The sequence below is a fragment of the Acanthochromis polyacanthus genome, chromosome 6, assembly GCF_021347895.1.
Source record: "Acanthochromis polyacanthus isolate Apoly-LR-REF ecotype Palm Island chromosome 6, KAUST_Apoly_ChrSc, whole genome shotgun sequence".
NCBI lineage: Eukaryota > Metazoa > Chordata > Actinopteri > Pomacentridae > Acanthochromis > Acanthochromis polyacanthus.
In genome coordinates this window covers 17,786,216-17,812,688 of record NC_067118.1, presented here as the reverse complement: position 1 = coordinate 17,812,688, position 26,473 = coordinate 17,786,216, and the positions used below count along the sequence as shown (strand labels likewise).

Genomic DNA, 26,473 nt, shown 5'->3' with positions numbered 1-26,473 from the left:
TCTTCAGTTATTCCTAAGGAGGAGAGTGTCTACGGCAAACCAGAGAAAAAAAAAAGTGCTGCACCACTGTAATTTTTTTCAGCGCACTCTGCCTTTTTGTTTGGATGCTTCTGGTTGACAGTCACTGAACGAATCTGAAGAAAATGAGTTAAAGGCTTGTTGTTGCTCTATCTGTGTATCTTGAGCAAAATAGTATGTCAGACAGAAAGCGAAAGAAGAACTAAAAGATAATAAAAAACAAAGGGGTAATGCTAGTCTATCATGTAATGGCAATTAGAGTGCTGATTGTTGTCATAGAAACAAAGCCCGCAAGCAGTGTGGGAGCACTTTTTTTTTATTGAAGCACTCCCCAGCACCCTGCCAGCGCCTTTCTGCCAGAAATAAAAATGCTTCATGGATGCACACCCTTATTTTGTTAGGATACACCACACTTTATTGATTTCAGTGGAGAAAAATGAGCAAGTGTGAGTGGTGGCATTACAGACAGCAAGTAACTGGTGGAGCTGATGTATTGCTGCCTGCGCGCTACATGTAACATTAAAAAGAAATGGTGTATTTTCTAGCTGAAGGCAGAGAGTATGAGGCATATGATTAGAACCACTGAAGGGGAGTAAAACATGGTCCAAGTGAAATGAGTAACTGAACTGTAGAACTGGCTGGAGCAGTTCTGCAGCGGAGTGTGTCCAGCTGTTGGGGCAGGGTGAAACGAAGTCCTTTTCAGTTTGTCACCAAGCTGATTTACTTTATGTTTTCTAGCTGCAATCAAATCATTGTTAGCTAAAGCTATATAAATGCTTTAAAAAGTAATGGGATACACCATAGAGGCTTGTGATTATCTGTTATGGCAGTAATACCAGTATTCAAAACAGTTGTTGACACATTATTCTCATTTCTTTTGCAAGGACACTCCCTGACCCAGTTTGTGCGTCACTGTGCTGATCACTTCTTGAACAGTGAACACAAGGAAATCCGGATGGAGGCAGCTCGGACCTGCTCACGCCTCCTCACTCCCTCCATCCATCTGATCAGTGGCCATGTTGTCAGCCAGACTGCTGTGCAGGTTGTTGCAGATGTGCTCAGCAAGCTGCTCGTTGTCGGTATCACAGATCCAGGTAATGGATAATGCAGCACTGAGGTAGATCATAAGGGTAGTAAAGGTGACAGATGAATGAAAATGTGTGACTTTTTCTTGTGCTTGTGCAACTACAGATCCAGATATCCGATACTGCGTGCTGGCATCCCTTGATGAACGTTTCGATGCTCACCTCGCCCAGGCTGAGAACTTGCAGGCGCTGTTTGTTGCACTGAATGATGAGGTGTTTGAGATCAGAGAGCTGGCCATCTGCACCATTGGACGCCTCAGTAGCATGAACCCTGCCTTTGTCATGCCCTTCCTCCGCAAGATGCTCATCCAGGTAGGAGAAGCGCAACAGATGGCTCACTCAGAAATGTGGAATTTTCAACTTTCCAATGGTTCCGTCAGCACGCTTAGACAAGTCAAAGCTGAAGATCTCATCGAAATTGCTTTAGTCCACGTGTCATTATTAAAGTAAAAAATTGAAAGGATTTTAACTTTTATTCCTTTTCTCGATGATTCAACACATTATTACTGTCACACTGCACAGCAAACATTTTTGAGTTCTCTCCAATTCTAGCTAGGGTTGTGCAGTTTCCCCCAGATGTGGAGGTCTTTCTATCTCAACAAAAAAATGAGACCACACAGAATAAAAATGTGACAGGAGCAAAACACACCGCCATCAGTGTGTGAATGTGTGTGTGAATGGGTGAATGTGATGTATCTTGTAAAGCGCTTTGGATACCTTGCAGGTATAGTAAAGCGCTATATAAATACAGACCATTTACCATTTACACTTGCAAACTCCTAGGGATTCAGAAGGTTGATTTGGATTTAATTTTAAACAATATATTACACTTTTCCCCTTCAGTCCACACTAATTAACCTGTAATGACAACTATTGTACCCATGTTTTTAGAGTTTATTGTACTTAAAAAGCCTAACATTTCTGAATTTCTAAAGCATTGAAAGCCCATTTTCTACATCTGCTGCATTTGTACTGCCGAGAAAGATCATCTGTATGCTGTTTCAATTGAACACCTTTAGAGGGCAGCAAAGGCCATGATATTGTGAAACGTTCAGTAAAGCAAAGTGAAGGTGTGTTTTGTTAGGACTTTGCTTCCATAACAGTATTATGTGCACCATGCCTTAACATTAATTTTTTTTTTACAGGTGGAGAAGAATAGGTGTGTCATACTGACTTTTTTGGGTATTTTGTTGCAGATTTTAACAGAGTTGGAGCACAGCGGTGTTGGCAGGAACAAAGAGCAGAGTGCACGTATGCTCGGTCACCTGGTCTCCAACGCCCCCCGCCTCATACGACCGTATATGGAACCCATCCTCAAGGTACAACTCTGCTGGTGTATGTGTATGTAAACCAGGTAGCTCTGTGAGAGGAGCCTATTTGCTTAGTAGACTTTCTCTAAGTAAAAGCACAAGCACCTTGCAACATCATTTCCATAAGCCCCTTAAATTGTTCATTTTCTGATTCCAAAATGTAGAAGGAATGCTACGATTCAGTTGGTTAAATGACCGTCTTTTACTTTTGCAGGCTTTGATCCTCAAACTGAAAGATCCAGACCCCAACCCTGGCGTCGTTATTAGTGTCCTTGCAACCATCGGAGAGTTGGCTCAGGTAATGCAGAATTTTACATTTGCTGCTTATTGAAGTCAAATAAAGCTGTGGAGAACTGGATTGCCATGTGCACATATTTTATTATTATTATTTTGAATCTTAGGAGTTTTGATCCATGCATTCTGAGCTGGTTGGTTTTTGAGGTGAAAGTAGAGGGTAGTGGCCCACCCATGGATGTGTGTCTTGCTTCACTTTGTCCAGGTGGTTGAGTGGTGTCGGCGGAGGAGTCAGGAAGGCACAGTTAGAAGCAGGCAGACCTTGCAATTCAGACATAGTGCAGAAGATGCACAGTTAGTCCAAGAGTACGCGGCTGACTCAGTGCAGGAAGAGGCAGGGGCCCAGGCGATGAGGAAGCAAGAAGCAATGAAGACACAAGAGAACGTAGGGAATACAGATAGCAGGCACTGAATGCCTTGTCAACCAAAAAAACAAAACATGGGCTGAACACACCTTTGTATAGAATTGTAAAATCTCTAATTTTATTGGACATAAATCCACTCAAAGCAATTTAAAGCTGTTTTTTGAAAATTTTTCCATAATTTAAGCTAAAGTTACCTTCAAAATATTTTTGCTTTAATTCATCAAAATTCTACACGTAAGTGCTATGACTTCATGTGGACAAACTGAAAACAGAGTTCAGTCATTTCAAAGTATAACTGTATACAAAGCACTTGCTATTTCCCCTTAATGTCACTGAGTTGAGTTTCACTCCAGTAGATAAAATAGTACAGCATGTCTGATTTAGTGAGAAATCCAACAACGCGGTCCTGGACATCTTCCAGTTGTTGCCTCTTTAAGATTGATTAGGTAATGGGATTTGATCATTGAGGATATTCATTTTAATTGGGTCTCTGTCTGCCCTGTCAGGTGAGTGGACTGGAGATGAGGAAGTGGATGGATGAGCTTTTTCCAATCATCATGGACATGCTTCAGGACTCCTCATCACTGGCCAAGCGACAGGTATGTGAAGAAAATTAATGTCTGGTTCTGGCATTTTGGTTAAAATATGGCTGGGTGATATAGCAGAAAAATATTGCAATGAAATATTTCTTTAGGTCAGTATAATAGTGCTAATCTTTAATGACTTAACCTACCAGTCAAATTTTGGACACACCTTCTCATTCAGTGGTTTTTATTTAATTATTTTACATGTTGTAGAATTACTGAAGATGTTAAAACTAGAAAATAGTACATAAGGAATTATGCTGTAAACAAATAGGTGTTACTCTTCAGTATTGATCTACAATGTCGAAAATAATACAAATTTTTACAAAAGCGTTGAATGAGAAGGTATGTCCAAACTTTTGACTGGCAGTGTATTTTTTTTAATAAAGACCAGTTAAAATCAAGTTTAGTTTCAATTTATAAAGGGATACAGGTGATAATTATAATGTTAGTATATTAATGAAAACACAAAGAATACACACATAAATGCAAGTAAATAAAGGCAATAAGGGTGACACAAAGAAAACAAATAAACCCCGCATGGCACAAAGCCAGCTGTGAGGAAGTCAAGACTGTTAGTGGCTTGCCTGGACCGGGTATCACCATACAAGGACCCTGCACCGTCCTGCGTGCATACCCTGACGATAAATGTGTCCTGAGAGAATACCACTAGGAGTGCGTCACTTAAATGAAATGGTTGGGGTCGTGGGTGTTTTGTACTTCAAAGCTCAACTTGCAAGGGCAAATCCCTGTCCCTGACAACCTCAACCAGGGACAGGACAGACAAAAGTGAAAAGAGGCCCTGTCAACTATGCACTAGCACACTTTGGGAGACTTGCATGGAATCCTCGGGGGGAGTGATGAAGGGTGGAGGGACTCTTTCTTAAAGAATGTAACAGGTTCTTTATGAGTCATGAATGGAGAACTCTTCGATATGATCCTAACACCTAGCCCTAAGTTAGAAACTTTATTTGCACCTGATAATACACTGAATGCATACTTAAGTGGCATGTGTTATTGGATATGTGCAGTTTATTTGTCTCTGTTATTAGCGTTGTTCAAAGACTTAGCTGCCTCTGACTTTCCACCAGGTGGCTCTGTGGACACTGGGCCAGCAGGTGGCTAGTACAGGCTACGTTGTGGAGCCCTACCGCAAGTACCCTTCCCTTCTCGAGGTGCTGCTCAACTTCCTCAAGACTGAACAAAACCAAGGCATCAGGAGAGAGGTATGAATAGGTGCCCCCATCTTGTCTCCTCATACTTGTCACATTTTCCGTGCAGTTCTCATAATAGCAGTTTGAACTCTGCTCAAGCATTCATAGTGACTCGTTGTCAGGTCACAAACCCTGCCTGTCAACGTATACTAAATACGTTCAGGTCTGGTAAGACATATTGACTTTGACTGGTTCGTTATGATCACATGAATGCATACAGTATGAAACGAAGCACATTTTCCATAATTATAAAGAGCTTTTTCCTAAGTCTTGAACTGTGATGTAAGCAGTAATCTTCAGAGTTTCTTCTCTTGCTTGTTATGTTATATGTAGGCACAGAGACTGTACTGTCACTCACTGTACAGTAAATGATGTATGGTTATAAAAAAAAACTACACCAATAGGAGCCTCTCAAAGCACTTTGGCACTAGCATACTGTAGATCTCTGTTGATTCACATTGTGTTGTATTCCAAATAGTCCTGTCTTTGCCAGTATGTGGCTAAAATGCTGCTTCAGGAACAGTCTGGCTTACCTTTTTAATTCTTTTTTAATTACCACAACCTTACAAATACTTTGAAACATTAGTGGACATGCAGAAAGTTGCACAAAGTCTTGCACATGAACATTTTTTCCTGATTACCATTGTGTTGCAGTGAAGGGCAAACATAATTAAGTGAAGGGTGGCTAATTCTGCGTCTCCTACAGGCTATACGTGTTCTTGGTCTTCTTGGAGCTCTGGATCCCTACAAACACAAGGTGAACATCGGCATGATCGACCAGTCCCGAGACGCCTCTGCCGTCAGTCTCTCTGAGTCCAAGTCCAGCCAGGACTCTGGTAGGCCTTTGATTATTGTTATAAGTCAGAGTTTTTGAATATTGTTTCACCAAGACCCACACTGTGGATTAGTTTAACATTTTATTTGCATTCCTCAAAGTTACAGCGGTATCAGATTTTTAGTGCAGCAGCTGGAAAGTCTCTAAATTCACATGAGCTTTTTTTTTTTAAATAAAAAAAAAATCTCAATGTGTGGGTCTATCCACTGGGAATCTTGGGATTGTTGCTGTTGTTTTAGTGAGTGTGTGTGAGTCTGATAAATAGTGTTGGAAAGAAGTTGTAAATAGTTTTGGCATGAAATCTGCCTTGGACCACCATGTTTGTCATCATTTCGTATATTATTTGAATTTGATTCAGACATTTTTTTAGAGGCAAGAAAACAACTAGGAAAAGGAAAATTTCATTTAATCATTAGCCCTTTTGTACAGGTGTAATCCATATGGTAGTATTTCCGTACGCAGAAGTCCTTCAATGAGTGACAGGTCAGTGCTGTGGAAAGATGTGAGTTAAACACCATGCAGCACAGTTTTTCATGTGAGAATATGATCACTGTAGAGGGGAACTGATTTGAGCTTCAGATGTATGAATTGTTGAATTTGGCTCGCATAAACCAACAAAATCCTGGCTGTCCCAAAAACACTTACTTACAGTTGAGCTGTTTTGCATTTTATAGCCCTACAGCTCATTAGAAACGGAACACAATGAGGTGATATATCTAATGCAGTCGGGACAAAACACTTTTTTTTTCTAGATCTTGCCCTTGCATTTGAAAAGTCAACAATATCTATGGCTTTGGCTTTGTGATTTGTATGAACCTTATTTCTTTGGGATGTAATTTCTGGCTCCTCTCTGATCTACATCCTCCTAAAAATCCTCCAGAATGTGGATCTGCCCGTTTAGAGGGAAATGTAACCGGTACAACTGAAGTTGGGTCTGAAGTGGAGGTATTTCATTTAAGGTGACCCACTTTGGAGAGATCTCAAGCATCTGTTTCATAGACTGTCGGTGATTTCCATTTTTTATATGGAAGAATTCATTACTGCTGCAGTCCATACACACATAAACTTATCACCATATCAGATGAAGTGATTATCATTGTATTTTGTTATCAACAATACATGATTAAGACACATGTTACTGATTATGTTTTTAATCATCACTTAGTTATACTATGTTATGTACATACTTTGTATTGTTTCCTTGAGATAGTTTTGGCTAATGTAAAGAAAGGTATTCTTAAGAGGATGTAACAGTCCTAAACTAGGACTCCAAGAAGCTACAATGTTTGTTACTTCCCATTTGGGCTGAACAATTTTGGGGAGATATCTATGTTCTACCTATATCGATGTTTCTTAGAGATTTGCGATTTGATTTGTGATGCAACTTTTTAAAGTCAAAGCTTCTGTCCAGCATTCACTATGCATTAGATTTAAAAGATGTGTTGGAGCGTTACCACATGAGACAGCATCTAAAACATGACTGTCACACAAAGAAGATGGCATGAGTTTGTGAAAACATTGACATTTTAAAGGCTGGGTCACGAGGTGTGATTAATAAATAATGAGACTGGATTGTGTCAGCGTGCACGCCTGAACCACACAGTAAACATCCATCAATTGGCGATATAAATAACCCCTGAAAGTATCAATCGGCTTCAAGTAAATGTAATTGAAGCACAGCATTAACCTCATTATTTATTGGCGGTAGCTCTTTGCAGCCTTAAGAATTTACTAATTCTAATGTCTCAAATTGTTTTGAAATCGATTGTTTGTCCACCCTTCATTCCACAGTATTGAAAGAAATAGCAAATTGATGACTTTCCTCTTTTTTTTTAGAACCTTACATGTAGTAGGGTTTATCCTGTGACTGACACTTACAGAAAGGTTGTGGTGTCACCAAAAACATTTGGATTCTTTCACTGTTATCCATCATTGAGTGCAGAAGCTCTCATGGTAATTCAAACATTTTTCACTGGATGATGGTGCATAGTGAAAGCTCATGCGGTTACTTAAAGGTCATCACCCTCCGGATATCTTGAAAATACATATTAATGACAATAAAAATGTACGTCTCTCTTTAGTCATGTGGATTAGAGAATGCAGGATCCCACCTGACTAATCCAGTCATGTACCACAGAATGTGACCTTGGACAATATGGTAATAGTTATACCAGTTTGCTTTTCAACTAAATGGGCTGTGACCAGAGCTGGAGGCTATATATCTGTTGTCTGGGTCACTGTCTGAAGCATTAGCATCTTTGACAGCATATTTTTTTGTTGTGTTGGAGGACACTGGCTCGATTCACGTGACTTCCAATAACAGTCACGTCAGTGCAGAACATGAGGGTCATAAAACTGATGAAATGCAGCGTGTCCACCTCTTAGTGAGTTGCTTTGTGTCTGTTGTTATGGCGAGGGAACGGTTTACTTTTCCCCATGCAGCTGAAGCCTGAATTATTACAGTGCTGTTGTCTCACTTAGCTACACCGATGCCTATTTGTGGGCTGTAAAGATACAGATGTGTAGCCATCTATCACCATCGTTGATCTTTACTTGGTGAAGGCTGGAATAATAAAAGAACCAACAATAAAGCTAGTCTCTTAAGCCTGCAAAGTTTGGGCTATTCTGTTGTCTCTTCAGAGGCTGAAGAAAAACAACTGTAACAGCTGAAACTGTACTGCAAAGTAAAATGCTGAATACCAGACATCTATATTCTCAGATGCCTTGTAAAATTCAAAAGTCTTGCAGTGATAAATGGACAGAGACACCCCCATTTCATCAATAAAACTACTAATTCAAAAAGAAATATGTAATGTACATGTTAAAACAATCAGCATTGTTTTTTAGTTTATTTTAAGAAATGCAAAAATATTGCTCTCCAGTTCTGGGCTTGCCTGCCAGGGCCCTCATATGGCTCCTCAATCTTGTCTTAATCTGTAAGGGATATGCCCTTGTACCCGCTCAGTTTGCCATGTCAATGAGCAAGCTGTATTTGTATTTTTTTGTATCATAAATTATTCAATGAGTAACAGGGCTTTAGTTTTTCATGAGCTGCTTTTATTGATCTGATCTCAGCCATACCATGGTGATTATCCCTCTGACCCCACAAACCCACTGATGGACTTGAAAGGCATGCTGTCTATAAAAAAATTCTCAGAAATTGTAAAAACTGGACAAATTGATAAATTTTCAGCTTTCCAACTGTCATTGAATGGCACAGCTTTAAGCCTGTACCAACTGACACACTGTGGACACCTGGAAGAATGATATACACATTGAATCCAGGTTTTTTGATTTTTGTAAAACAAGTGGTCAAATATATGAAACTTAACTTTTTTATTTTTGTTTATGGCAGTATCACTTTGCTGTGCTGGGTCCTTTGTCTTTCTGGCCATGGTTGTGCTGTTTCCATAGAAAAGTAGGACTTCATATTGCAGTGAAAAAATAGTTCATAGTGAGAAAAATAGTAACGGGAGCAATAAAATAGCCAGAAACCGCCCAGGGCTCAGATGTACACTAACATAAAAATCAGCCATTTCCAGCTAGAACAGTCATTTACCACATTAACAATGTCTAGACTGTATTTCTGATTCATTTGCTGCTATCTGTACTGTTCTTTTCAAAATAAGGACATTTCTATGTGACCCTAAACCTTTAAATGGTAGTGTACATTTCGTGTTGCAGAACTGAACATTTTGCATACTAGTTTGTTGACTTATTTATAATGTTCAAATAGTTCCTGTGCTGTGAGCAGTTAATTTGAGCACTGGTATATTCATCTGACGGAAAGTTACATAGCAGAGGGAAACCATATTATCGTGCATTACCTCATTATGGCAAAACAAGAGGAAAGGGCGACCAAAAAAAGAATCAGTACAATGTTTATTTTTGCAAATCAAGGTGTATTTCAGGTTTCGTGTGTTCTTGGGGCTTAAACAAGACCGCACAGAGGGCGTAGTCATCAACTACTGCAGTCTCATCTGAAGTAAGGAATGAGAAAAGAGCCACAGAATGATAGATGTCCTAACTTGATTTGTTGTCCACCTTTTTAATACAAGCCAGTGGCAGAAGTGACAAGTAAACGATATCTCCTCTCCTATCAGTATGCTTAGGTTGGGCTAGTGTATTTCTCATCATGACATAACCTCCGGTACTCACGATGCCTTGGACAAGCCAGACATTGTTTCAATCTTTTGTTTTTGAGAATTTGTTGTTAGATTTCCATCACAGCAGTTGTTTTATGTCATCAAGAGTCAATAAAATACTGATACTGAAATACTGCGAAAATTATTACTTGCTAGAAGAAAATCTGACTGACCCCCCTCAATTTTCTCCTCCTCCAGCGGACTACAGCACCAGTGAAATGCTCGTGAACATGGGCAACCTGCCCTTGGACGAGTTTTACCCTGCTGTGGCTATTGTCACTTTGATGCGCATCCTGAGAGACCCTTCACTCTCCAACCACCATACTATGGTGGTCCAGGCCGTCACCTTCATCTTCAAGTCTTTGGGTCTCAAGTGTGTCCAGTTCTTACCACAGGTCATGCCCACTTTCCTGAACGTCATTCGAGTCTGTGATGCCAGCATTCGAGAGGTAAATACTAGGCCAGATTAATCGGAAAGAGGCTGTGTGCTTGAATTATTATCTGATTACTCGAATTAATAATGGGGCTTGTTCAGAAAGCAGGTCTTACATTCTCTTTTCTCTCTGTCCTTCAGTTCCTCTTCCAGCAGATGGGAATGGTGGTGTGCTTTGTGAAGATTCACATCCGCCCCTACATGGACGACATCTTCACCCTCATCAGAGTGAGTAACTGTGTCAACATTCCCCCCGGACCCCAGTCTCTAAACACCCATCATCCAGCCCCTCTTGTTTTCCTATGAGTCAGGCAAACAGCTGCATACTCCTAATTGCACTCAGTTGTGCTCTCTACTTTCCTCATTAGAAGTAATGTGTTCAGGGCCCCTGGATGAAGTCTCCCCTCGTGTCACACAGCAGTGCACATCATGTGTGTTGTGGTGCTTAACTAACACGATTAAAGAGGCTGAGGGTGTGGAAGAATACAAAATAATATGTATATTTAGCTAAGATTCTTTTTCTTCTCTTTTAGACTTGTTCATTGTTCAGAATTACGCCTTCTGACTGCAGTGCAAGATATGATTCCATTCCCGCTTTCCAGTTCAGTTTCTAGAGAAAACTGCTGATGACTCATGACACTCAACCTTATCACATGATGTGGAACAACTGCTAAAGCCACAGCCACTGCACTTGCACAAACATACTTGTCTAGCACATAATCATATTGTATAGCACAAACTATCATATGACTGTCCTTGTATCAGAATGTTGGTAAGACAGTTACCAAAACTTTTGCAATGGCGGCAACTCCTCACCGGTGGAAAGTAATCGAGAGAACTGAGCCACTGCGCCTTTAGTCCCTGCGAGTTAATAAATGGCGAGTGAAACAAAGAGTCTATTCATCTTTGCTCCAGTTCAGCTTCTGCATCCAAATGAGGGGGCTGGAATAGCTATTCAGGATGTACTCTCACTTGCTCTCTCGTCAGCTGCCACAGGCGGGGAAAGCAGGAAGTTGGGGGCTGCTTGAGACCTCTGGTCACTGACAAAATACTTTCGCCAGATCTCACAGCTGAAGCCCATTGACTGATTGATGTGTTGCATGACTTCAAGTCTTCAACTTTAGCTCCAATTGCTGTTATTTCTAATGTACACATGCCTAGATTTTCCAAAACAGTGTCATAATCCACACAGGGACACAATGTCAGTCCCATTGACAGGAAATTGTATCCATTCCTTGCCATCTATGACACTTCCTCTCTGCCTCTGGCATGTGGAGGCATTGTATTTCCAGAGTGAAATCTGTCCAGACATTTCTGTCACACTGAGCTTATTGATGGAAGCACATTTTGACCCACTTTTGCAGACCCACACTAACCCTCTGCACTACAGTAGAGCCAGGTGAATGATGTAGTGCTTTGGATGTACCCTCTGAATGTTGTAAAAGTTTAGATTCGGAAACTGGACTTGTATTAATTTAGGTCAAAAAAAAAAATATCTTGGGCAAACCTGAAACTTCAAAGCTGATACATCCATCTGTTTTCATTGATCGTGCTGTATACAAGGATTGATGAAAAAGTTACAAGACTACGCCTATAAAAATCAAGAACTGTAGCTGATTCAAATTAGGCCACAATCCCTATTAAAGCAGTTTCCCTGTGCGATCATACAGAACTCCCAGACTTCTGCAATGCTTGTAATGCTCCCTGAAAGTCCTGTTTTGTAAATATGGAAAGCTCTATCTGCGATTGGTGCTGAATCTTTTCAACTTTGACCCTTCAACTTGAATTTCATTTTGGGCAGTAGCAGAATTCACAGGGAGCCAAATCTGGTGACCAGAGTGGCTAGAGAGGAATGATTATGTTGTTGTGGGAAGTGTATATTAATTCATATAATTGGATGCACAGCGATTTGTAGCACCCACATGCCATCCCGCCACAGTTCAGGTAGTTTAGATTGAATGTTTTCCTCAGACACCTCATTACGTTACAGTAGTACTCTGCAATGACAGTGTGACTTTGGGGATTACTTTCTGCTGACCAGCAACATGAATGCTGAAGAACACAACAAACATGCTCCTGGTAAAAAGGAAAAGGTGTCTTGGTGATAACTTGATTGGCCACACATACTGATGTAGTGTTTTTTCACTACTGATGTGCAGTATTGTGACAGAATGTGTTCTGCTTGTGTATTTTACAAAATCAGGGCAGTGTTTGGTAATTTGTAAGTATCAGAAGAATACTACATTTGACATATAAAGTTAATATCCACATTTCTTCGTATGTATTGTAGGAGTACTGGACACCAAACAACCCCATGCAGAACACCATCATCCTTCTGATTGAGCAGATTGTGGTGGCGCTGGGTGGCGAGTTCAAGCTCTACCTGCCTCAGCTCATCCCACACATGCTGCGTGTCTTCATGCACGACAACAGCACCGGGCGCAGTGTTACCATCAAGGTGAGTGCATTGTGTGGTAGTTTAGATGACAAAAACATCAGTCAGTCTCTGTGAATGCCTACTAGACTAAAGCAGTGTATCGCAACTGTCTCATATTTTCTTTGAGTTTACAGTCTGGTATTGCGTTTGTGCTGAAGGGAGATCCAAAAGCCAGAATTGAGAACAATGAAAAAAGCTACTGTCATATTGATTTTTGGAGTGTTTTTACTCCCCAAATAATATTGGATAACAATTGATTGTAAGCTTTTATTTATCTTGGAATGCTGCAAATGCTGTTTGTGTTGTTTGGCAGTAAAACAAAAGTTTGATGTGATGATAAATCAATTACAAAAACAAAACAATCATGAACAAGAGAAGGCCTCAAGAGAACACAGTACTCCATCAAGGCTGCTCAGTCGCTGTGTGATTTCCAACAGATAAGTCCACACCAGTCGATTTGTAGTAGGATCACAATCATGTGATCGTCAGCGAGCAGCTGATGTATGACGCATGGTGTAACTTGTTGTCATAGTTACAGTTACGCCATGCCACTATCTCACAATGATACAGAAATCTCTGTCAAATCCACAGATCCAGACTATAAGCTGCATCACTGCTAAAATCTAATCACTTGGTCCGTGTGTCATTCTTGACCTTCCCTGAAAATTTCATCCAAATCCGTCGATCTGTTTTTGAGTTACGAACAGACAAACAAACGGATGAACGTATTCTGATCGTCACATGACTCCGCTGTGTTCCTTATCAGAGTAATTTGCATTTAATAAATGTTCTTCCAATTCATATCACTGAAATTACAGGTTGAGCTGTTGGCTGTGGCACCTGAATGTTTAACATGTCAGAAATACAGATGAGGTTACATTTTGGTCGCCGAGTTATAATTCCATTATTTTAACATGAGAAAGTATCGCATTAGTCCACCATGAAAAAAAGAACGTAAACAAAGAAATTGAATAGGGTTAAAACATTAAAGGTTACAGAAATTAATCCATGAAGACTGGATGTGCAGTAAGTATGTCAACTATTTCTTCTTCAACTAATCTTTTTAGATCACATTGGAATTGCAGTCTACAAAGTGCTTTTACAACCCTCAGTAGAGGCTTAACGAATATAAAATATTGCTTGGAAACAGGTTAATGGTGCCATGAGTGCTTGCTCGGCAGAATGCAGAGCAGAAAGTGAGTCATTTAAAACCACTTGCAATAAAAGCAGACCAAAGTGCCAGCTGTGGCCCTTTGCACAGGCAGTGTCATTACCAGAGAGACCCTGGTTTGTTTATTCGTTAATGATGCGTTCACTGTATTCATTTGTTTCCTTTAATATAATTTATCTGGTAGTCATATTTCAGACCTTATTTTCTGTTTTCGCTTTCTAATTGACATGGATAGCAATTATTTAGTCCTGCCTAAATGCATTTTATAACGTGGTTAAAAAAAAATCTGCTGTAAGTAATGCAATGTACACATGCGCAATAGTCATGTCTCAGGAAGTGTGATGTAAAATAAGGCAAATTCACTCAACCACATGATGCAACAACTTTTCTGCTTGCTGCATGATTTAATAAAAGAAGATGACTTGCACTGGTCTACTCCTTGACCATTCTACAAGAAAGCACCATTTAGTCAAATTCAGGGGTTCTTTCCCAAAGGGGGTAATTTTTCTTAAATAATTTTTACAAGACACAGAATCTGTTAACATGCAGGCTGTGCATGTGCACAAACATAACCAGGAGAGAAACTCTGAAACAGAAGGTGAGGGTACACCAGTAAAGTCTAGAAGTTTCTCTTTTTACAGCCTCCCAGCTGGTTTCTTCCATAGGTTGCGTGCGAGGCGTTTTGGGTAAATTATAGTGTCTGTCACGTAGCAGATGTTCAGCAAGGGAGGTGTTTTGGGCCCAGTTTGATTCATATTTTGTGTCTTACAACTGTTCCATTACACGAGACAGCATGAATAAGTTGTTCGATCGTTTAATTCAGCTTCACAAAACTCTGTGCGAGGAGTGCAAAGTCAGCCTGTCAGTAAAGGCATGAAATACATTTTTTTGGCTACTATTGTTAACATAGACAGATAGAGTACTTTGTTTATCCTCGTAGGGGAGATGCAATGCTGCAGCAGCGGTTTACACATAACGAAAACACATATCTTAAAAATTAGATAAAATAAAAATGTAGAATAAGATAACGTGAAAAAATGTATTTGGCCACAGTATGACATTAACTGTCTGATTTAAGCATTCTAGCTGCAGGACGATCTCTGTACAAACAGAAAATGTAATGATACTTCGATATTAGTTTTAGCTGTCATCAACATGTCTTGAGTCCTGAATAAAATGTGGATAATTAAGTATGAAATATGTGCTACATATCTACACATAAAGATATACCGTAGCTGTAAGGTTTACTTTAAAGCAGCCATATGCTTGTCTTAGTATGGCATGACCCACTAAAAAGTGTTGTGCAACCGTTTTATTTAGGTTGACCTCTCAGCTTGTCATTTGAGAGCCACGCTGACTGTAAGTGATATGTTGAGCCATAAATCTGGTGGAGAAAAAGCTCTAACAAGAATGACGAGATCATATGTCAGATTTTAGCAGATAGCTTAATTTTGCTAGCACTGCCGAGGAGGATTTGTGTTCAAACCCTGCTCCTGTCACTCCACACTGTTGCCGAAAGTACAGGAGCTCAGTCCACACTTGACTTATTGGGGTGCTGTTTTCTGTTTGCAGTTTCCATCAATATCCATCAAGGCCATTCAAATCTAAGCCTTTCTCTTGTAACACAGCAGTTCAAAGACAGCATAGACCTGTAACTAACACACTCTCCCATTTCAGCAGCTGCTGCCAGCAGTTGTCAGGGCTTTCCCTCAAACTCTAAATCATGGTTTGGGCAGAGACCACAAAGACAGAATCATAAGGAGCACAGTCATCTCGTCCTCTCTCCTCTGGTGCTGTTTATTCTCAAAATCTGTAGTATTAGATAATCCAGCAGCCCACAGTCTGGATAGTCTGCAGCTCGGGGCTGAGAGTCGAATCCTGAGCACAAGAGAGGGGTCATGAAGTGGGGGAAGGGGGAATCGGGTTACCTTCTGGTCCACAAGAGAAGAAAAGAAAAACATACTTCCATCATTTCAAGAAGCTGCTCTGCTGACCCCCCCGCCCATCAACATGCTAACACACACGCACAGACACGCACTCACACTCTTTCACCTCCACCTCTGCTTCCTGCTGTCTCGCCGTGCGCACATCAGACAGGGGGTGGAGGTGTCAGTTGGAGCACATTTGGTCACGGTGTGTGTGGGGGTCTGGGGTGAGTTTGTTGTTTGATGCGTCATCCTTTAAGACCACCGTGTATCCATCCAGCCTGTGCACACATGCTGCACACAACACGTTGTTTACCGTTGGGCCGAACTCTAGAAAGCTTTCTCTGAGATGTGGTTTGAATTTTCTATTCAGCATGTGTTGCGGACAGCTGACGTGCATGATGTTGGACAAAACTGACACTGCAGTATTTAGTCTTTGGACAATCTTAAAAAATACAGGGATTTTCACCAGATGACTTGAATATATCTATCTTTGATATCTTTGTGTTGCTGATGTAAGTGGTCAAACAAATCAGTGGTGTTGCCTCTCGTAGTGGCAACAACTGTAAGATGTTGTTGATGGAGTACCTGTTTTTGGTTAACTTCCTTTCTGTAGTCAAAATATTTCTTTTTTGGAACCACATTTTCCTTGTCAATGTTCCTCTCCTGTTGCTCCCTGTTTTTTTCCTACATGTCAACAAACTGTTTTGTGGCTAAAGTGAAGAAAAAATTTGAAGTTGTTGTGATGTAACTATTGTGCACATCTCAGTGTCAATGCTGAAACACTGTATAGTGCTGTTGTAAATTGTAGGATTTTGAAAGTGTATATAGTGTCTGTGTCATGATCTAATCTGTTGTCACCCCATTAAATAATAAACGTAGCATCTCCAGAGCATTCTGAAAATTGCTGTGTTGCTACGATATTGACTCATAATGACAGTAAGGTCACACTCAATGAGAATAAGTCACTTTTTTTTTACAGAACTAAAAGGAAAAACATGTCAGGACTCAATTCAATGAGAATCTTAGCAAGGAAATATTTGAATACTATGATATGTTTGTCACTGTGTGAAATTTTGTATTTGAAATGTTCAATGTTTGTAGCGCTAACGTAGCTTTTATTTTGTTACTCCGCTAAGAAGTGCGGCATCTATGTGACGATCGGCGTACATTTGTCCGTCTGTTTCTCTGTCTGTTGGAAACATTACTCAAAAATTATTTGGATGAAATTTTCAGGGACGATCAGAAATGACACAAGGACCAAGTGATTAGATTTGGCAGTGATGCAGCTAATAGTCTGGATCCACAGATTTGTTCAAGATTTCTTTATCATTGTGAGATAGCGGCACGGCGTCACTGTAACTATGACAACAAGTGAACACTACGTCAGCTGCCTGCTGACCATCACATAATACTGCAAATCCACTGCTGCGGAATTATCGGGACTTTCCTGTCGGAAGTCATACAAGGAACAATTGATTGATTGCGTGATGCACAACTGATTGGGTGTTTCCGAGTCCCATCGATTCCTGCCGCCCGCTACATGTTTAGATCACGCGATTTGGTATGCGTACATAATGTACACATGCAGAACACACGCCTATGCTCACCACAAGGTAATTTTGTATTGATGATTTCATGTTGGAAATGATACGACTGAGCGGCCTTGGCGGAGTACTGCTCTCTCTGGGTGCTTTTCTTGTTTATAAAGCTACTGAACTTTTCCTAGGAAACAAGCCTCCAAGCCACCACCTTGCTAAATTACAGCACCGCTCTGCTTTTCTTTTAGACTTCCTAAAGAAAACAATTTAGCTATAATATGCTCATTAAAGCTACTCATGTTTAAGTATTGCGGTATGTGGGAGAAAGTAATGTATGCTCTTCTTTTTAGCTCCTCAATGCCATACAACAGTTTGGTGCCAACCTCGATGACTACCTCCATTTGTTGCTGCCTCCCATCGTCAAACTGTTTGATGCCTCTGACGTGCCCCTGCAGGCCCGCAAGTCAGTACTACACATAGTAGTTTCAGTGAGGGATCCTTTTCAAAGTTAAAAATCATTGTCGCTTGATGTCTTAATGGAAATGATTGATTTTGTTTAAATCTGATTTCAAGTGTTTAAACACTTGTACCACACAAATGGAAAAATAAGGTTAGAGCAGCCTTGTGATATGAGGAAAAAATAGCAGCGATTTCTGTTTTTTCTTCAGAACAGAAACTTTTTATTGCCTTTCTTTCTGTTAAAGAATTTAACTGGCAAATACTTCAGTCTTTTCACGTCGTCTTGCCTTTTTTGCAGAGTGTTTTGGAACAGACTCTGTCTCTTAATCTCTGTGTCTTACAAATATTTAAGTGAAGCTGAGCATTTTCTGTTTTTCCTCTCTGTCTCAGGGTTGCCTTGGAGACACTTGACCGGCTGACAGAGTCCCTGGACTTCACAGACTATGCTTCACGTATAATCCACCCAATTGTTCGGACACTTGACAGCACACCCGAGCTGCGTTCCACCTCTATGGACACACTGTCCTCACTAGTGTTCCAGCTGGGCAAGAAGGTAGCCTTAGCCGTCCCTCAGGCTCCCTTTAGATGTAGCTATTATTGAGTAGACTGCTTCCAGCCTCCCTACTGTTGGCTTCACATGAACTGCATTTTGGTAACCCCCGTTCCCCCAGTCTTTATTACTTTCTGCCTGACTGCTGATGTCATTGGCCATTTGGCAGTGGGGGGTGGTGTTTACAGGAGTGGATGAGGTCACATTTACCCCTGCCTCTTCTCCCAAGCCTTCCCCTCCCTCATCCCTAGACAGGTTCTGGTCTAACCTCAGAACCAGCAGCCCATGTGCAGCCACAAATGTGTAGGTGAAGCTTTTGATCTGACACTCATGGAGGTTAAATACAAGTGCGGGATATCCAGCTATTTACTTTATGGAAGGAGGTCTCAAGGCAAAACCACATAAAGCACACACACACCCTTTTATTTACTGTTCTTCCCTTCCCTCTTATTTTCAGTACCAGATCTTCATCCCTATGGTTAACAAAGTGATGCTAAAGCACCGGATCAACCACCAGCGCTACGACATACTCATATGTCGCATTGTTAAGGTAAGTCCCGTCAGCGTGTCCAGATTAGTATATTCAACCTGTGAACTTCAAAACTTGGTAACATATTTGAAAGACATGTTTTCTGTACAAAATCATCACTAGTCCGAGTCAGAAATGGTAAAAATAGAAAGAATCAAGTCGCATGCCATTCGGTCAAGAGACCTAATCCAATCTGACTTACAATAGTGATATTTCATCAAATTATTTCTTATTAATTACATCTAAATTTGTTTGCATTATCCTGACATTGTAAAAAACAGAACATTTTGTGCTCCTTGTTGCAACCGTGAAGCCATTTGTAGCTCAGCTGTGACCAGCAATCATATAACAAAAATTCAAAGACTTTTTTTGCTGAACTGCAGGCTGTGTACACACCAGACAAGAGACAAGTATGAAAACCGACGTAATAAAATGTGTTTTGTATGTAGAGCAACTGTATTTGTCCGCTATTGGCAACACCTGTGGGCACTTGGAAAAATGTTACACAAGTTCATTTCAGGTTTTTGTAATCATAAATGGGTATTTGTTTTTAGGATTTATCGCCTTATACACATTTTTTGAGCTCTTGCTAGTTCTATCCATAGCTGTGCGGGACTTTATATTGCTGCGAAAAATGAGCTGACAGTGAGAAAAAAATTGTGACAAGAGCAAAAATGCCCTGAAAATGCTTGGAGTTCAGAGGGTTCACACTCCACACATTTCCAGCATGTCTCCTGAATTCATGAACAAATGTACATTGTTTTCTCTCTTGCCTAGTCAGACCCGAATATTATGACCCTCCATGATTCAAAATGACCACCCATGGTCAAGCAAGATATTACATAATCATTAACAAACATTTTGTGTACAGAGCACTGCAAGCAAGTCATTACAGTGAGATAACGGCTACGTGTATGTGGTCTGTGTGTGTGTTTGTGGCCATTACAGGGCTACACTCTGGCAGAGGAGGAAGAGGACCCACTAATCTTCCAACATCGCCAGCTTCGTAGTAATGCTGATGCTCTAGTCAGTGGGCCAGTGGAGGCAGGGCCAATGAAGAAGCTTCACGTCAGCACCACTGCACTTCAGAAGGTTGGGAGAACCTTCTTTTTACACAAGTCCAGTGTTTGTTTGATGGGCACTGTTGCTAGTGTACAGTAAACATTCCTGAGAACAATCTCATAGTCTGATTGTGGTGTTAACGCTTGAATCAAAAGACTGGCGATGAATTAAAGGATAAACCTCTCCAAATGAGCCGCAGAACACAATGAATGCAGATGTTCCTGGTGGAGTTCAAGGTGTCACTGAATTGCTTGATGATTATGAAAACAATGTGAATTATTTGCTATTGGGTGAATACCCATGAGAGATTTCAATGTGGACTCAGTGCGCTCCTCCCCCATCATCAGAGCACTAAGCACGGCAGTCGTTTGGTACAATTCTGTCTCATTCTTTTCATTTTTCTTTTCTTTATATTTGCTTCAGCTTTTGATTACCATTTGTGCATCTGAGCTAGAATATCCCACACACGTTAGCTGAAACTTCTGCTTTCTCTTAGTTCCATGTCACTTCTGAAATGGATTGTTTCTGTCATTATTCAGGCTTGGGGTGCTGCCCGGAAGGTGTCCAAAGATGACTGGCTGGAGTGGCTGAGACGCTTGAGTGTTGTGCTGCTCAAAGAATCATCTTCCCCAGCCCTGCGATCGTGCTGGTCACTGGCTCAGACCTACATCCCTCTTGCCAGGTACACTACTGCTGTCATGTCTAGCTTTCTAGCTCACTTCCTCCTCCTTGGAGTCCTCTTTTATACTTGTCTGACTTCTTTATTGCTCCACAACTGTGATAAACCACAATGGCTGAGACCATTCACATAATTTCCTAAAACTTGACAACATAAAATAATTTGAGGCTCTGTCTTTGTACTTTGCATCTCCAATTCTTACTGTGTGTAGCTGCACATGGGAAGCAGATAGTTTGTGAAAAACAGTACAAATGCTCAATGAGCTAAGCTGTTAAGCAGTTTGACGATACAGTCGTCCTTTTTAACAAGCTCATGCTACTGATTTGCTGGTATCCCAAATTCTGTAGCCTACTTATGGAAAACTTCACTTTTCTGTCACACACTGTGCTTCTTTGTTTTACTGTGTAAATTCTGTTTCTGTGTTCCACAGAGATCTGTTTAATGCAGCTTTCCTGTCCTGTTGGTCTGAGCTGAGTGAGGACCAGCAAGACGAGCTCATCCGCAGCATCGAGTTAGCGCTCACATCTCAAGACATCGCTGAGGTCACACAGACTCTGCTCAACTTGGCAGAGTTCATGGAGCACAGTGACAAGGTTAGCAGTAAACCACGGACTTACTATGATACAATTTAATCTGAAGACTTGCCCATGTCAGTTTTCATTAAGGTTCTTGCAGGTGTATATCTTAAGCTCCATTTTCAAAATGATATTCAAATTGTTCTAAATTCGAGGTATTGATTTTGTCCAGAGCTTCCGTCAGTGACTCAGTGATGACTTGACATTACATTTAGACAATATGCTGATGTCTTCACCATTTGCACATTTTATTGCGTTGACAAGGTACATTTAAATCGATTTTTATAAATAGGCAAAACTTTGCTCCAGTGAAAATTGGTGGCAATTTTGGGATGTATTAAGGTGTTCTAAATACTTGTTGATCTCACAGTACGTGGAAAAAGACTGTACTTACTGGCAAAGCAGCAGTAGCAGTAATTCAAACCTTATCCGTTGTGATGCAGTTTTGGTGGAAGCAATGATTCTGTTTCGCTTGGCTCAATGTCTTCAGGCTAAGGTGTGCAGGAAAACATCCAGTGTTTTCAATCTGCCAGGAAAGACAACCAGGGAAACAGATGCTCATTTGCTTTAATGTTTTATGGAGCTACTAATCCCTTAGCTTCAGCACTTCAGTTTGGATGCTTGATTGACGCTGTGCCATGAGCAGCTGTGGCACAGTACTTTAAAAGGCTTTGTTTTAGTAGGTGTTGTGTTGTAGGTCGGATGTTTGCCCAAACTGCAATACATTTTACCTTTCAACCGAAGATCGCAGTAACAAAGCTGACCAGAGAACATTGAACTGTTACCAGCTGTTACAATATAAGCAGGGACAGAAGCCTCAGACAGAACACTTAAAGCCTAGCCGTACTTTGTTTCTTAAAGCAACTTAAACATTAGGAGAGAAAGCATTTCAAAATGGGATTTTATCTCTTTACCGCTGTTTGACCACACACGTGGAGCTAATTAGTGACGGTACTGTTACATTGAGAGCTGAGACTGCTAGTTTGGGTCATGATATAGCATTTCAGCAGGGAGCCTTTGCTGTGAGGCCTCAGTAGAAATACACAATACAAGTATGCTATTCAGGGCCAGTGAGAAGAAGGGCATGAACTACTCATTGCCAATCAAGAACAGGAGAGGGTACAGGCATACATTCCAGATTTTTTTTTTTTAGGGAAAAACGTTATTTTATAAATTTGTGTTCTTTTCTAGGGCCCCTTACCCCTCAGAGATGATAATGGCATCGTGCTGCTTGGCGAGAGGGCTGCCAAATGCCGTGCCTACGCCAAGGCACTGCATTACAAAGAACTGGAGTTTCAGAAAGGGCCTTCTCCTCTCATCCTGGAATCTCTCATCAGGTAGGAGGTCTGAAAATCCAGCAAGCATTCACGTTGTTTTAATGAAAAACAACCATGACCTTTACAAATGTGAATCTGTGCGACTTTAAAGCAATGAGCACTCATTTATTTTCATGTGCAAGGCAAAGAAAAAACTCACTGTATTTAATGGTTCCCTGTAGTTATTTAGCTCTTATTTGATGGGTTCTTGGTGATTAGCAGTTATTACATTTGAAGTTATTGCTCCAAACAAATATTATACAACCCTCTCAAAGTCAATTTTTCATCTAGTAAATAGACATAGAAATTGCGTTATGCACATCCTCCTGTCCCATAACCCTTTGATATCTTCAGTCATCTTTTCCATCTCTTTTTCTCTTCCTTCTTTATTTCTCTGCCTTTGGCATGGCATGGAGAAATCTGTTTTCCAGGCATCTAATTGGACGCTTGCCTCCTTTTCATCTATGAGTGTCTGGACTTGTGTTTCTCTGGGGCCTGTTTTCAATTTCTCAGGAGCCTTGATGATGATGAATGATGGGAGCTGGTACTCTGGTGTTTTCAATATCCCCATCTGGTTCTCACCCCTCCAGGATTTCCCATAAAAGATCTTGCTGCTAGTGTGCAAAGAGCACTGTGAAAGCCTGCTTTTACTGAGTCGTGGCTCTATTAGACAAAATGCGTCATATCATCGTTTCTATTTTAGTACCTGACGAGTCATTGTGTTGTAGTGGACTGTCTTCTTCATACTCTTTCTTATGGACCTTTAGTATACATTTGTGGTGATAAATCTGATTGAGTCTTACAATGAGTTGTAATTAGCATGGATTTTTTTTTTAAAAATCCACAAAATAGTTATATAATAGTGGCTTGACTGCTCTCAGGCCCCATAGCTGAAGGTATGACCAGGAATTTTGCCACGTTTTCCCCATAAATGCTGTCAACAGAAATATGCTGTTAATTGACTATTTGGCTCATAGTGTTCTTGGTACATCATGCAGTGTCTTTATGGATTTGTGTGACAGTCAGTTGGTTCTCTTTGTCTGTTTATAATTTTGGTTAATCTGACTGAATGATGATGAGGGCAACAACTACATTATGGCTAACATTTAGGTTTGTTAAAGTTAAATGTTTCTTCATTAACGGGGTAAATATAAATTTGGTGGTGTCATCACCACCGTAACAAGCAGAGGTAGACATTGTTGCATCTGCACCATATGTCAATAATATACGTGTAGCCATAATGTTACTGGGCGCCATGGAAATTCTTGGAAATGGAATTTTAAATAAAGTTTAATATGTTCAGATGTACAGAAGGCTGCAAGCAGTTAAGCAAAATCTCATCTTTTTTGGCCAGCCAGTGCCTTGTGTTTTACCTCTCAAACTAACTTAATGGCATGAATAGAACAGTACTAGCTTTGCTGACCGTTGGATATTTTATTCAGTTCTTACTTGGCTTGCACTTTACATAAAAAACATAAGTCTGTACTACTACTACTGTTCTACTACTAAATAGCAGTAAAACAATATAATGCAATTCTGTTTAACAACATGGGTATGGTTACATGGAGTTTTTTATTTGGAATTAAATCATTCGGAATTAAAGTTTTGTGCTTCGAGCTTACATGGAAATATTAATTCCAAATTAAGGTTTACATGGACCGCATGTTTTTTCCCCTTCCTTAAATCCGCTTTAACGCTTGGGCGTTGAAAAGTATTCTGATTGGTCAGGGAGTGGACGTGACGTATCCGTGTTCAGTGTTTCCCCTGGGTTGAAATGGCTGCCAAGGGGTGGGTTGCACCGGAGGTGTGAAGCAACTAGGGGGGTCTGGGGGCATGCCCCCCCCCCCCCCCCCCCCCCCCAAAAAAAAAATTTTGAAAATCAAGATGCAAAATGGGGCATTCTGGCACAATTTGGAGCACATTTTGTTGTATTTGTAGCCATTTCCAAAAACTAAATTAAATAAAATTTTCATGTTTCTTTTCTAAAAATTAATGATAGGGAGAAAATATGACAAATATAAACCCACTTGTCCTTGCGATCAAAACATGTCAACTAGTCCAGTCTATTATATTCTGGTCAGATTTCCACAAGCCATTCCAAAATGCCACATCAGTTCTTTTTACAAATTTGAAAAAGATGACAAAGGACTTGAATCTGGAATCAAGTGGTGACTTTTACTTTTTTTCTAAAAACAACTACATGTTAGGTACCAAATTCCCACTTCATTTTTATTTATAATAAAAAGGTTATGTCATGACCTTCATTTTACTTAAAAATGTGAAAGAAAACTTCAACTCTGGGTTAACAACTGGTTTTCTGAAGGAGTTAGTTCTGTTTTCAAAACTGTTACCTTTTTGAACACAGAACTAGAATTTGAACACCGAATTTGTTTTGCCATTGAATGTTATAATTTCGGGCACTCTATAAATCATTTTATCAAAAGAAACTAGGAACTTTATATTCCGTTGGAATCGTTTGTCTCGTTCGTGAGAACGGGTTTTGTCGTGCCTAAATGTTTTAACGGGAGCCATTTTTGCAGTCACTGTCAATTCGTATCGCCGCGGACAACAAAACAGTAAGCAAACTCAGTAAAGGAAGCGAGATCGATGTCTACACTGCGTTGCTCACTTTATTTTGATGACATGCGATAGTTTTGATACTTAATTTGACATATGTCTGTGATGCACACCTGCTTTTAGCCCCGAAAAATGAAACCATGGAGCGCTGCCGCTTTTTGTCCGCCATGCTCGTTGTTCGCCAATCAGAACGACTGACATTTGAAACACGAACTTGCGGGATGTCATACGAGAACTGAGTGTTACCGACCAACGCAGATGTGCCTTGCTCTGAGTGTTACCGACCAACGCAGATGTGCCTTGCTGTCTTCACCCACGGCGAGAAAAGGCTGCCATTCTGACTTGTTGATTTCAGCGGCGAATATACCGGACTTATGTGTCAATGCTTTCTAATATTTAGCATTACTTATTACTTTTTTTTTTTTTTTTTTTTGGTGCGGACCAGTGAGGCGGCAATGTCGGCAAAATTGTAATGAGGCGGTGGCCTATACCAGCGAGGCGACCCGCCTCGTCGGTCATATAGGAGTGGAAACACTGGTGTTTACCGAAATGAAAACAAACTCCATTTGCTGCGGCATTTCTTTTTCCCAACAGCATGGAGATACAACTAATAAGCATGCTTTTTGCTTTGTTTTTTAATGTCGTTTTGAAACAGCAACTAGACAAAGGTTGCAGAACGTGTACGTCGCTACGTCATCACTACGTGAGGAGCCAAGCATGCACAGAATGACCGGAATTAACTAATGCGGAATTAACTGTATGCATGTAGAGAATGTACACGGGAACTAGTTTTTTCGGAATTAACATCGGAATAAACCAGGTAGTTTATTCGGAATTAAGTTTATTCGGAAATACCTTTTTAATTCGGAATTAAGTGTTTACAAGGAGATTTTAAAGTGGAATTAACCTTTATTCCGAATTAAAGAGGAATTAAAGGTCCCATGTAAACATACTGCATCACAAACTGTAGCCTCAAATATGACCTGAGAGGTGAATCCACAACTCCTCCAGAGGTTGTATTTATTGCAGGATCTTTGTATTCCAATTTATTATGCCATAATCCAGATCCTTGGAGTTGGCATTTAACATAATATATGCGTTTTTAGGTGGGTTCACTTTTTGCTGAAGGTGCAAACGGGTCAGCTCCCATTCACAAAACAACATAATTTAATGATGAATGCCACTTTGGGAAGCTGTGTTCACTGAAGTTTAAATCCCCTGAAAAAAAAAAATCTATTCCTTTCACAGCAGCTGAGTTTTCATAAAGCATGCTAGTCATTAGAACTCCTTTTATGGAGGCAAAATTTATGTCAATAATACCTGGACTCCTAGCCTAGTCGCGCTAGACAACCCACGGCAACGAATTTAA

The 26,473-nt window shown here is 40.4% G+C and overlaps 1 protein-coding gene across 1 annotated transcript in view; it reads left to right on the top strand.

Annotated features, from left to right (window-relative positions):
* Positions 1 to 26,473, top strand: part of mtor (mechanistic target of rapamycin kinase) — a 98,670-nt gene that overhangs the window by 8,518 nt on the left and 63,679 nt on the right. Inside the window, exons 12-28 of the mRNA XM_022195413.2 lie at positions 903 to 1,112; positions 1,210 to 1,415; positions 2,300 to 2,422; positions 2,628 to 2,711; positions 3,579 to 3,671; positions 4,748 to 4,882; positions 5,577 to 5,706; positions 10,049 to 10,299; positions 10,425 to 10,511; positions 12,574 to 12,741; positions 17,708 to 17,820; positions 18,207 to 18,369; positions 18,824 to 18,916; positions 19,844 to 19,987; positions 20,497 to 20,639; positions 21,067 to 21,229; positions 22,403 to 22,548. Coding sequence (XP_022051105.1) covers positions 903 to 1,112; positions 1,210 to 1,415; positions 2,300 to 2,422; positions 2,628 to 2,711; positions 3,579 to 3,671; positions 4,748 to 4,882; positions 5,577 to 5,706; positions 10,049 to 10,299; positions 10,425 to 10,511; positions 12,574 to 12,741; positions 17,708 to 17,820; positions 18,207 to 18,369; positions 18,824 to 18,916; positions 19,844 to 19,987; positions 20,497 to 20,639; positions 21,067 to 21,229; positions 22,403 to 22,548 — 2,452 coding nt within the window. The remainder of the gene's footprint in view (positions 1 to 902; positions 1,113 to 1,209; positions 1,416 to 2,299; positions 2,423 to 2,627; positions 2,712 to 3,578; positions 3,672 to 4,747; positions 4,883 to 5,576; positions 5,707 to 10,048; positions 10,300 to 10,424; positions 10,512 to 12,573; positions 12,742 to 17,707; positions 17,821 to 18,206; positions 18,370 to 18,823; positions 18,917 to 19,843; positions 19,988 to 20,496; positions 20,640 to 21,066; positions 21,230 to 22,402; positions 22,549 to 26,473) is intronic.